The sequence below is a fragment of the Symphodus melops genome (genome assembly GCF_947650265.1).
Source record: "Symphodus melops genome assembly, chromosome: 8".
NCBI lineage: Eukaryota > Metazoa > Chordata > Actinopteri > Labriformes > Labridae > Symphodus > Symphodus melops.
In genome coordinates, this window is record NC_136698.1 from 2472691 (window position 1) to 2485813 (window position 13123).

Sequence of the window (13123 nt, forward strand, 5' to 3'; positions counted from 1 at the left end):
TATCTATCTATCTATCTATCTATCTATCTATCTATCTATCTATCTATCTATCTATCTATCTATCTATCTATCTATCATCTGATAGTTTATTTTTCTTGATTGTTTGATGATGGAACTAAAATAATTCTTGGTATGGCTGCATCCTACGGTGGCCCTTAAGTGCAAAGCACAAAGCGTACAAGAGAAAAGAAAACACATTAACTTGTAATGGAAAAGGTAGATACCTGTGGTTGACATGAATCGTTGCTGATTGGATGAACGCGCTGTCCGTCTTTTTAACTGGGAGGATGTGCCGATTTCAAAACACGAGTGTAACCGATGATTCAGACTCAGTCTCTTCTATCAGAGAATATTTAACCACAATTTCGGCAATATATCATGATATTGTCTATATTTTCTCCTGCTCCACTTCCTTCATTAACTTTTTTTCTGTCTGGCGCCAAAGCAAATTAATCATTTACTTCCTATTAAAAAGACATCAGCAACAATTATTGTCGATCTCAGGTACCTGTACCTTTTCAGTTAGAAGTTCATGTTGTGTTTTCTTTTCGTGCATATATTTTTGTGTGTGCTTTGCACCGTAGTATCCAACCAATCCTTGCCAAATCGTGCCAATGCTGCTGTTTGGATGTCTCTGGTCGTCAGAGATTTGTGACATCACACTGGGGTCATGAACCAAAAAAGGTTGGGAACCACTGCTTAACAGGGTTTAGAACATATATGACCCCCTCTTATGGGCTACTATAATGACCGTAAACATTTAAAAAAACACATGCATCAATCCATTTTAATCAAGTTGTGTTCAAATGCACAAACAAAAGCAGGTAATTAAATCAATAGAGCAAACTACACTTATTTGGACATTCATGGTTAACTGTTTTATGTTTTAAGGTTTTCAAACACACCTCAGTGCACATGTAGAGACTTGAGCGTGCAGCTGGATGAACAGAATCAAATCATCTTCACTCACCTGCGTGATTTGTGCAGCCAGACTCTGCAGCTCGCCGTGAGATGAAACCCTGATCCCTTTCACTCTGGGATTCACAAGCTGCAGGCGGCTCATCCTCCCTTTTATGCTCAAATTATTTTTCTAAAGCTCTCCAAACCCTTCACATCAAACCCACAAAAAGGAGTGTTGCAGGACAGACGCTTCAGTCAAAGTTGCAAAATGTGAATATGCACAGGTCTGCCAAGCTCAGTGCGTACCAGAGAGTAAATATATAACCTCTGAGTGTACCAGCTAACCTGTTACATGAGTAATCCTTCAAACTTATGTTTGCTCTGTAAATCAACCTGCCTCTGAGGTGAACTTTGTCCTCGATGATGGAGGAAAATGTTCTTCTCCTCTTACATCCGAGGACTTTTCATGCTCTCAGTGGTGTCTCTTCCTGTTTTTTAAAAGTTCCAGTTTTCTGTTAACTTGCGTTGTTGTTGTTCCCCTGTTGGTTTCTGTGTGTGTGTGTGTTTGTGTTATTAAACTAGAAGTGTCAAGGTTTTGTGTTTGATTTAAAAAGGAAAAAAGAAAAATATTTATAATGTACCGTATACATAAATACATTTTTCGCGGGACCTCCCTTGAGTCCGTCTGCTTCCTTCTCCCACCGTCAGAGAGCAGGGAGGGATGCGAGAGGTTGCGGCGAAACAGTTACAATTTGAATTCAGTGTATTTGTATACATTCTCCTGTGCAGACATGTATGAAGGAAATTGTAATTGTTTGAATAAAAAAAAATAAAAACAAAAAAAAGAACATTTGTATGTGTACACAGAATTTTTTTTTGCGCGACCTCTCTTGACCCCGCATCTCCTCTCAAAATTTTGGGGAAAAAACCCCCCATAAAAAAAACCTATACAAAAATGTAGTACTTCTATTTTTCTAGTTTCCTTGTCAGAGTTTAGATATTATGCCCAGTTGGAACAGTGTGTATTCACTTGTGCTTGTGAACACTGAAAATTGGCCGCAGATTAACAGCAATTGCTCACAGTGTAAGTTTCCACATTTCTAAGACTTTTTCTCAAAAATAAGGACCTATGTTCACTCATTTCCTTTTACATAAATTTGTATCAGATTTTATCCCCCTTTCTTCCAATTTGTTAGCCAATTACACCCAAAAAATAAAATGACTCATTCATTTACTATAAAATGATTAAAAAAAATAAATAATCAGGGCTTAAATTGAAGGGAAATGTAGGAACACGAGACCTCATTTTAATAATGTCCTAGAAATGTGGGAATGCAGGGTTTAATTTTATTGATTTTCAAATGAAAACAGTTTGAATGAAATGGAGATGATCTCTAGGAAGATAAGGAGCAAGATGATGTTTTATAACGTCTTTATTCCTGATCCACAGTGAACAGCATGACCTGTTCATGAAGCTATTAAAGTAACACGTGTGTGTGTATATATATATATATATATATATATATTTTAGGGGTGGGACTTGAAAAGAAACCAACCAATTAACTCAGGGCTTTCTAATTATTTAATTGAAATTAATCACACTTTAAGTGCATCACAATAGTTGTCCTAAAAAGCAACCCTTCTCAATGATGAATGTAATGCATGACATTTTACTTGCTTCTCAGTTTCATAAAGCTGTTGAAGCTTCTTTGAAATAGTTTTTCTGCACAGCAGTCATTGAATTACTAGTTTTGGTCCTAAAGAGTCATTTGGTTAGGTTTAGGCTGCAAACGCTTCTTGTTTGTGCTTGTGACCAAGCTAGTGCGAAGCTATCGATAAGCTAGTGCGTAGCAATGCCAAACAGTTTCACGCTGTTCATGAGGCAAACTGTGATTAAATGCAAGAAATTAACACGTTATTTTCTTGTAAATAATGGTAATAAACGCATTAAAGTCCCACCCCATACATATATGTATATATACACACACACGTTATTAATCATTAAATATTTAAATCAGTGGAGCCGGTCACCTAGCGTTTGCTCCTTTCCTCCCTGGTTTCTGATTCTAAAATAAAAGGCATAAAAATCCCCCAAAAATTACTCTTAAAGAATAAACAAAAAGAACATTTAAATCAATCTCTTCAAATTTAAGGAGTAAGAGATTTTAAATCTTAGCCATTGTTAGTCACAAAACAGGTGAAATACTCATACCCGGTAATAATATATATATATATATGGGCAAATAGAAAGGACAACATAAGTTTCTTTTGCAGTACAATGAACAGTGACACTCGGCCAGGTGCCAGATCTCATACTTACAAAAACAACAGGAACAAAAAGATGAGGCTTGTGTAGGAAATGTTGTAAACATGTTTGTTTCACCACCTTGTCAGGAGCGTGCCCCCCTTCTTTGAAAACTGATTGGCCACCCAAAGTGCCACCCAATCCTGAACTATTTCACACATAGAGAAATCCCTGTGAAAGTCAGGGTAGCATACATCTGGTAGAATCTATTGTTTGAAAAAGAAAAATCTAAGTATTTAGATTTTGATGCTGGACGAGTTTTGAAAGAATTCGTCTGTGAAGATGGATGCAGATCCTTGTAAGTTGAAATTAGAAACGATAAATGGAGATAGATAGAGTAAATGAATACATATGACTACATTGTTGTGTGCACACAAACTTTATGCCCCCACTTCAAAAAGTCTGGACACACCCCTGCACCTTGAATCTATAAAAACCCTTAATAATCAAAAGATAAGATGAAGCATCACTTCTCGCTCTCTCGGTTCCATCAGAAACGACGGAACAGGCCTCGTTACAAGTCACTGTTCACAGTATGATGTGTTCAGAGATCCACTGTTTAGAGTCCGGGTGATGAAGGTTTATGGTTTGTACAGGCCGTGGAGGGTCACAGGGATGATGGTGTCGACCGCCGCCCGGGCCAGCACTGTCAGTTTCGTGGCATCCAGCACCAACAGGAAACCTGGTCTCTCTGCACCTGGCTTCACCACGATACTCAGCAGCACACCTGAAGCACCGAGACAGACGAGAAGTGTTTGAGTCCTTCACAGACATGACGAGGAGGACAAAACATGGAAACATCAAAGTGTAACTTTGTACCATCGTCCTCCTTTGTGGCTCCCGGTCTGGGAACAAACAGCGGCTCTGAAGGGTAACACTCTTCCTCCTGCCACAGCCAAGTCTCCTTAGTCTGAACGTTCAGCTTCACGATCTAAAACAAGGCAGCAAACACAACGACGACATCACAAAGAAGCTCTCCGGATTTCTTACAGGTCGGGAGGCAGACAACCTGTTTGCTGATGGCCGCGCTCTCTCACCCTGTCAGGGATGAAGTGGTTCAGTCCCAGGCCGTAAGCGAAGGAGTATTTCCTCCCGCTGCACAGAGCGTAGTTAATCTGGGGAAACTCAAAGGCTGCATGAGAGAAGGAGAGACACCAAGAGACACATGACCACACAGAAACTATAGCCAGGAGATCTATTTCACACACTTTCTGCATGTGTGTGTGTGTGTGTGTGTGTGTGTGTGTGTTACCCTGTCTGGGTCCAGAAAAGAGGATTTCAGGTTCGAGCCAGATGGTGCCATCGGTACGAAGAACAGCAGTAGCTGTAGTGTAGGGCAAAGACACGAGATTCTTCCCCTGCTCCTCCTGAGAACAAACACAAGAAATGTTCAGAGCTTCGACTTCAGTAAAAACAGTGTTAAAAGGAGGCGGGACCCCATGTGGTCTGGTCCTTTGTTGATTCGTATGCCAGAGCCTCCGACGACTGCCAGTCTCAAAGTCAAGCACAAGGATCACTCCTCTCCAGGATTTAATTATTTGCACGTGTGTGTAAATGTGTGGACTCACCCTGTGTATATCCAGAGGCAGGACGTAACGTCTGACCTCAGGCTGAGGAGCTCTCATGGCTGCTTTCTTCACCCCCTCCCAGTCCTCCCTCAGGTTGGCCAGGTACAGGTAGTTATACACAAAGTCATGACTGTGGGAACAAAAGAGAGAGAGAGAGAGAGAGAGAGATGTCACGCTATTCTTCAAAACACGAACAAACACGAGGTCACACGCTCACCCTTTCCAGGTGCAGACGTCGACCACGATGAATCCCTCCTCCTCCTCGTACGTGTTGATGTGGTGGAAGATGTTGAAAGCTGAAGTTCTGAACTTGTGGTTGCTCAGATAGTTTGCCGGGTCCTTCGTGGCGAGGTGGAACCACGTCTACGAAAACACACAGAGCATTCAAACAGGCCGTCGCGTGTCATCAACGAAACCTCATCAGAAATCCAAACAACTTTAAAAGACAGATTACTGCAGACTCTGGGACTCAGATGAAGAACGACTAGAAAGAGCTGCTTGTCACTTTGTCTTTTTGAGGTTATTTTGCTCCTTTGCTTTTCTTTGGACTCAGTTTGGTAAAATCTTGGTTGTTCTATTGCAGCTCTGGCATTTACTTTATGTAATGTTAAACTCGTAATGACCCACATTGAAACCCAAAGAAAGGTGCGAAAAGCTTCTGTCAACACAGTTGACACATGTTGATGTTTTCTGGGACGAAGGCCGTCCTGTCCCTTTGACTGGATCCGCCCCTGCTGCCTAAAGCCAAAATAACCAAAGCTCATCTACCTCAGCGCACACACCACTGCACACAGAGAAACACCTATCACACAATAGATGAACTCAGGATGGATGCAAATGAAGGACGACTGTTCACACTGAAGAGTTTGCATGATATTGAGATGAGATCATTTTGTTTGTTTTCAAGGGAAATGAAAGTGAGTGAGCTCTGTGTGTGTGTTTGCATAGGAAGCAGCAAAGTCCTGATTAAATTGACTAAGAACTATTGCACATGTTGTACATGACTCTAAATGAATGTAGATGTTGAGGTTTCCTTATTCAGCCTCTCTTCCACTTTTTGTATTTTCTGTTTATTTTGCATCTCAGTTACTTTTTCCTTTTTTGATGGAGCAAGCATCTTTGTGAGTCTCTTTATGCACATTTTTAAATCTCTTCATGATCATTCTGGCTTTTTGTTGCTATTGGTGTGTCGTTGTTTTTTGTCTCTTTAAGGTCATTTTAATCTATTTTGTTTGGTTTGATCTTCCTCCGAGTCCATCAGTGATACTAACAAACCATCTATCTCATCCAAACAGTCCTCTGACTTTGGTACCCTCTGCCAGACTTACCCCCATGCTTTCATTGGATTCAAAGCAGTCCATGTATGTGGCTCCTCTGAAGCTCCACGTTGAGAGGAACTTCAGCAGGTTTATCTTCACCGGCGGCTCCACGAACACAAAGTAGTTTTTCGTCATACCAAAACTGCAGTCACATTAAAAAAAATTTTTTTTAAAAAGCGAGAAAAAAGTGTTTATATGCAGCAGTTTTTTGAGGTTTGCACGAATTGTTTTGGTGAGAATATTAAGAAATGAAGTGTGAACCTGTGAATGTAGGAGGGTTTTAACCTCTCACTGCTGGGCAGCTGAACCACAATCTCAGATTTCTCCAGTGGATTTGATTTATCTGAAAACACAGGAAACGTGCTGTAGTTCATTCTTTCTTTTTTCTGACTTCTTCTCCCCTCTAACTCTATCATCTGTTTGTTTCTTTTTTCTTGCTTTCCTTCCCCCCCCTCTCATCATTTCTCATCAAAACAAATGTTCATATTCTCGTGTTTGCTTCCTCGTCCTCATGGTTGTTTTCATGACAACATTTAAAGCACCTCACTAACTCTTATAATAACTCACAGGCAACAACAACTCCTCTGAAACAAAACGTTTAATAACGTTAAAGAACAGACTCACCTTCCTGAGCAGGTGGGATCTTGATGATATTATAAGCCAGACTCATGTTTTTGCCAAAGCAGTTTCCGATATTGTAGACCGTACCATCTTCGTCGATGTGGGGGTGGGCGGTCAACCCGTTCACTGAGAGGTACTTACACAGGTCCACCTGTGTCAGGAATTCAGGGGGAAGCAGAAAGACTGTGTCAGACTGATGAGGGGTAGGTGCAGATCTTCAAATACAAGCATCTCCCAAGTTAAGTCTATTTTACAGAAGTCAGTCAGAGGATCCTGTGCATCACAAATCACAAATGGACACGTTAACAAGCGGCCTCTGCACAGTGCAGCAGGTTGGCCGTCTTAAGAAGAAAGATTAAATAAGTGATTTGTTACTTGTTGTTGATGGATATCCTCATTTTTTCTACGGTTAAATGTTTAATTTGAAATGGTAAATAGAGCTGAGCTTGTAAAGTGCTTTTCTAGTCTTCAGACAACTCAAAGTGCGTTCACATCTACACATTCACACACTTTTAAAGAGACCATCACAAGTTAACTAATCCCATTCATACGCTGCAGAGGAAGCAGCAGGAGCACCCCCCCCCCCCCCCCCAGGACACATCGGACATGTAACTGCAGGAGGCGGGCATTGAACCTTCAACTAAATTTAATTCAAAAGTCAATTAAAGTGCGGACTATTCATTTAAGGTTTACAGTAATCATTTTACTTTTATAAACCTTTATAATAACAGCATCAATAAAAAGACGAGTCAAATACATTTCTGCTGCATTCATACAAAGAACCCTGACGGTCTCTGAATTCAACGGGAATGTTGATTAATCCGACAATCTGGAAAAAAATTGCGTCCTTCATCAGAGTCACCTGCAAGTCCAAAGAAACGAGTGTGACGTAAACCAATCAGCTCTCACCTTCTCTAAAGTGTCCAGCGAATCAGGATCCACTTTAGTGATGAAATTGGTCTCCGTGGAAGCGTAGAAGTCTTCACCGATTGGATAGACGTTCACCAAGCAGTTATCAGTCACCTCCACGCCTCTGAAGTAAGTGAAGAACCTGAGCAGAAACACAAAAGGCGCACAAACAAACTTCACTATCAGTAATCATCTCTGCCATATCGCAGAGACGTGCAGTCTGTTCAGCTGGGAAAAGCTTGATGTCTGCCTCGTGATTCTTCATGGTTTAGCTCCCGCTCCTCTGACCTGAAGGTGGCAGGTGAGCAGCTGCAGGCGACGTGCTTGGATAACGTGGTTGGATAACGTGGTTGGTCTGTTGAGGGTTTACCTGGAGAAGATGTTCTTGCAGGGATCTGGGTAAGCTGCTGTTCCAAACTCAGTGACGACCACTCTGTTCTCCGTCATGGCACGAACATACGCGTCCGTCTTGATGAACCTGAGACGTGAAATGACGCGTCATCATTTTTCGCCAGAGAGCCGTAAATCCACGAGTTGTGTACGAGTAATCAAACTGTCAGGGTTTATTTTGAAATCCATCGAGCACACAACTGACTCGGCTAAATAAACAAAACGTCTTTTCAGCAGTTGGAAGGAGCTGGGTGAAAGATGTTTGTGGTTCGATGCTGAGTTTTGTTTTCTCTGGATGACATGTCAGCTGTTTTCCACTAACACAAATCAGATGTGATAAAATGCCTCCGTACCCATCTGGCCTAAAAATGATGAATATGATAAAAGGAAACATCTGCTGAAATATTTGCTGTCAACAGAAAAGATTTTTAAAAAAATGCGGGCACAGCAATTTCGAGACATCTTTAAAAACAAATTCCTGAGTTCACACCTTGATCAGATCCAAACCAAAAATCCTCAAGATGTCATTTCAGTACGGAGGAGGAAGTTCACGATACGCTTACTTCCTGTAGTGGGATAAAAGTGGTACGCTTACTTCCTGTAGTAGGTCACCTGACCGTCCTTCAGGTCAAACTTGTGCATGAGAGCCTGTCCGTCAAACAAGTGGTGGAAAGGTTCATCCCCGACCTCGAAAAGACCTGGACCCATCCTGAGAAGACTGCCGCCCAGCCATGACGGGATCCTACCTGCAACACACACACACACACACACACACACACACACACACACACACACATACACACACACACACACACACACACATACACACACACACACACACACACACACACACACACACACACACAGTATATAAACGAAATTTATATGTTCAAATGTTAGATTTACAAAAATTAAAAAACACATTTTGGACTTCCTAGAGTTTTCGCTTGTTGCCTAGCAACTGCTACACAACAAATGTAATGCAGTATCATTTCAGATATATCTCGCCTTGGGTGGATTAAACTGAAAATAATCCTTTTGGGTGGAACCTGGGCTATATGGTGTTTAAAAAGGTTCTGTTAAAATAAATGTAGAGGTCTGCCTTTAGTTTTGAGGTCTGCACTGAAAACCTCTTGTTATAATGCGTCCTGTAGGGTCACACAATCTGACTCACAGCTATAGAAAGTGTAAAGAAGAAGGTTTTAATGAAGCTGAAAAGCTTAAAATGAAAAGCAAACGTGTTCGCCAAACACTAAAAGCTCCAGCAAGCTAGCTGCTTCTTCCTACCCGTGATCTTGGCAGGTATGGGTTCGCTCAGCTCCTCCACCGTCTCAAAGATCTTCCTGTAGCCTGCAGCAGGATGCTCCACACTGAAGAGAAAAACATCAAACCAAATTTAAAACCCTGAACACAGAGAACAACTTCTTATTTGGCCCAAACTAATTCAAAGTTATCAGCCATTCCAGGGGGGGGGGAATCTGGTTTATATAACCACCATGTTCAGGACATATAGGCTTATGAGTGTGGCACAGGTCAGTGTCATTGTACTTTTTTTCTGTTTTCAGTCTCAGTTTGTGCAAAAACTAAGACACCTCGGTCAAAAACAAATTCATTTTTTAAATTCCTGCGAGAATGTAGATGTGTGTTGTCATATTTAGCACTATAAAGCACTTAGTCAATGAGTAAATAAATGCCTCTTAAAAACACCTTTGTGTTTTGCAGTCCATTGTTTTGGGAGGAAAAAAGGGAGTAGGCTATAGGATTATACCACCTGCAGAGCTAACATTGTGCATGTGTTCATTTCAGCCAATAACCAACTTGTATACTGAATTTCAACAACATATGACATTAAGGTAAGAAGCACTGGACCACTTGGCATGACCCAAAAAGTTTGATGTGACTCCTGCAGCAATCCTTTCCCCCAGAATGTAATATTCTGAACCAAAGCTTTTAAAAGCTTCAACACTTTGGATTGTTAGGTAACTTTTTTCCTTTCCAGCTTCTCTTCAATGTTTACTCACAGAACACAGATTTTTCTCTGCAGTGTTTTTTTTCCTGAACATCTACAGGTTGTAGAGGCCTTCTTTTACAGAACATGTTTGCATCTTTAAGTTTCTATCCTGCAGAGGAGAAAAGAAAAGTTGGACTCACCGGCTGACCATGATGCTGGATGTTCCTCTCACTCACAAACACAAGCTGCCTGCGAAAAGACTGGCTGGCATTTAAACCAGCCACAGATTTCCTGCGGTGAGGGATGGAAATTTAGACCCCTCCTCTGTTTTCTTCCTTCTCCGTTCGCTCATGTTCTCCTCCCCCTTTCTCTCCTTCACTTTTCCCTTGATTTCCTCTTCAGCCTTTTTTGCTCTTCTCCTCCTCCTCCTCCTCCTCCTCCTCCTCCTGCCGCAGAGCTGAACAGCACATCTTTGTCTCCCCTCCTTTCAGCCGTCTGGCCCTCGGCTCCTTGCAGAATGTTCTCCGGGACTTAAATCCACTTCTTTGTCGACCTGGGAACACAAACAGCCGCTCACCTTCCTTCCTGTCTTAGAAAGACTCCAACACACCGCTAATTACTTCCAGACAGCCTCAAAGTATTTTAATTGGCTCGCTTTGGCGGGAGAGAGAGAGAGAGTGTCAAAAAAAGAGGGAATGATTAACCATGTCCAGAAGTTTAAACACTGAATAGAATGAGAATGAATAAAGTTTAAAAGTACCACATCAATTTTAGTGTCAGTAAACAAGCTGAGATGCTAAAGTGTAATCTTACCAGCAAGATAAGAAATGTACAGTTACAGCAGCAAAGCAGGAAAGCAGAAGAAAAATCACACAGTGCAAAGTTAAATTAGATCGAAATGTGTATATGTGTATATGTATATATATATATATATATATATATATGTGTGTATATATATATATATGTGTCTGTGTGTGTGTATATATATATATATATATATATATATTTATATATATATATATATATATAGTAGCCAGTAACAAGATGGACATTTTAATAACTGACAAAAATGTATACTCACTGTTTGTTTCAGAGAGATTTTTTTCTATGTACATTTTTGCAAAATTTAGGACAACAAAAACAAAACCTGACATACATAATTTTCAATGATCCTAAAAGTCGCCCTTTTCATACTTTTGTATTGTAAGTGTTGTGACTGAGCTCATCCCCTCTTTGTACATTCACACTGATTCTATACTGTATAATAATACTGGTGCCCTATGTAGCCGGTGGCACCGGAAACGCTGCTGTTCCCTGATAGGTATAAAGGGGGGGCCAGCTATACGCCGGCTGTGTTTTATGTTTGTTTGTCCTGAGTTTGGGAGGACGGGTAAGCCGACATGCTTTGTAATTTATAATTTATATTGTATAGGGGATTTTGGTTGGGGAACTAATGTTTTTATTTCTGTTTTAGGGAGTCGGGCAGGTTTCCCTCTGCTGCTTTTACTGTGTGGGTTTAGTTTGGTGTTGTTTTGGGGTTAGTTTGGTTTCTAGTCCTTTTTTTTGGGGTTTTGTTTGTTTGTCGTTCCTGCCACTTCCTCAGTGGTCCCGACTATAATTGAGCCAGCTATTATTATGTAAGGCGACACGGGGATTTTATGTCATGATCAATAAACGTTTGGCACCTTTCTTTTTCTATCTAATTTTGTGTCCATTTCCTTTTTGTTTGGTCATTGATTTGGGATTTCTGTAGTAACCTGATAGCACCTGAGAGGGGGGTGTTACACCTAGTTAAGTTTACTTTGTGTTTTCTCGAAGTTGAAGAACCTCACTGCGGGAGCTTCACATACACATTCAGTCAGACATGCACACACGCGCGCACACGCGCACACGCACACACACACACACACACACACACACAGCGTGCAGCCTTAGCTGATACCCGCTTCTATCTATCTCTAAAGAAGTTCTGTGTATCGTTCAAGGGGCAACCACAAGTCCTGAAAAATAAAGCCAATGCAATTTAAAATCCTGCAGTTCATCCAGTGTCCGTTTTTTAAAGACGTTTTTAAAAGCATAAATAACCATTTAGTCTGCTACAATAAAACTAAATGTCTGATTAGTTATTGTCATGAATTTGTTTTAAAAAGCTCAGTTTTGATTTTATAAATGATGTGTTATCCATAATTAGGTGCGTGCTTACCTGCATTCACCGGTCTACTTTTCAAGAGGCTTAAAACTGCCTGAGCTGCAGCTCTCAGTCTGTCGTCAAGTTGACTGACAGCATTTCCAATATGGCGGCTGCTGCTGATGAGCCCTCTGCAGGACCAGTTTGGTGACGTCACCCGGGCTTCGTCCAATAATATTTACGGTCTGTGGCATCTTTACAAATATTCTGTAAAAATATCTTTTTTTTTTACATATTTTCCATGCATATGAGGTTTTATTCCCTCCATTTGTATTACTCTTAAAACCTGAAGAAATTGGTTACACATTTAAACCCACATAAAGCATCTGGAGTCTGGACACAAAGGACTTTAAATAGAACAGCTGAACACGTTTATTTCCCAGGGTTTGCATAGTAAACAATGTACATGAGGAGTAAAACTGATGAGTGCACATGAGCACATTTAATCTGAGGTATCAGCACACATCAGAAAAGCACTAATACTTCATATAGGATAAATAGAAAAGGAGACAGTGAGACAGTTTAAGTCAAGCTTAACATGACGGGAGCCTAGTTGAACCTTCTTAAGGGAGAATTAAATATTTATAAATTAACTTTATGGAGATTTGTGAGCTAACTTGTCTAAATCCAGTGCAAAATATCACTCTAGCCAACACACTAAGAAGGGATGAATCAAACATGACAAAAGAAAAAATCAAGATTTAAAACTAAAAATATCCAGATAGGAAAAAAAAAAAAAATCACATTAGAAGCAAAAGAGGAAGAAAGGGAAATTAAAAAGGACAAGAGTAAAAAGTTTGAGAAAGCAAAAAAAGGCTCAGAATGAGTTTAAAATAAAACATCAGACACAATGATACAAAATCTTTAAAGTCTAAAAACATGAAGAGAAACTCTTCGAGCAAACATGTCTCCCACTGTCATCGTTCGTATAAATATAGAAAATCTAAAGTCTAATCATTCCCAGGTGAACCA

At 40.5% G+C, this 13123-nt stretch overlaps 1 protein-coding gene across 2 annotated transcripts; it reads right to left on the reverse strand.

Moving 5' to 3' along the window:
* Positions 1 to 2554: 2554 nt before the first annotated feature.
* Positions 2555 to 10352, reverse strand: rpe65c (retinoid isomerohydrolase RPE65 c). 2 transcript variants are annotated; one of them, XM_079350412.1, is made up of 14 exons: positions 10164 to 10352; positions 9300 to 9382; positions 8608 to 8758; positions 7993 to 8100; positions 7623 to 7764; positions 6717 to 6864; positions 6354 to 6435; positions 6102 to 6234; positions 4991 to 5136; positions 4774 to 4903; positions 4458 to 4572; positions 4243 to 4337; positions 4025 to 4136; positions 2555 to 3932 (listed from the first exon to the last, which is right to left on the reverse strand). In XM_079350412.1, exons 1-14 carry the CDS (start codon positions 10172 to 10174, stop codon positions 3787 to 3789), a joined length of 1602 nt encoding a protein of 533 aa, XP_079206538.1. In that variant the 5' UTR covers positions 10175 to 10352; the 3' UTR covers positions 2555 to 3786. The 2 variants fall into 2 exon arrangements, with proteins under 2 accessions (XP_079206538.1, XP_079206539.1); XM_079350413.1 differs by lacking the exons at positions 8608 to 8758; positions 9300 to 9382; positions 10164 to 10352 and adding an exon at positions 8576 to 8579.
* Between the last annotated feature and the right edge of the window lie 2771 nt (positions 10353 to 13123).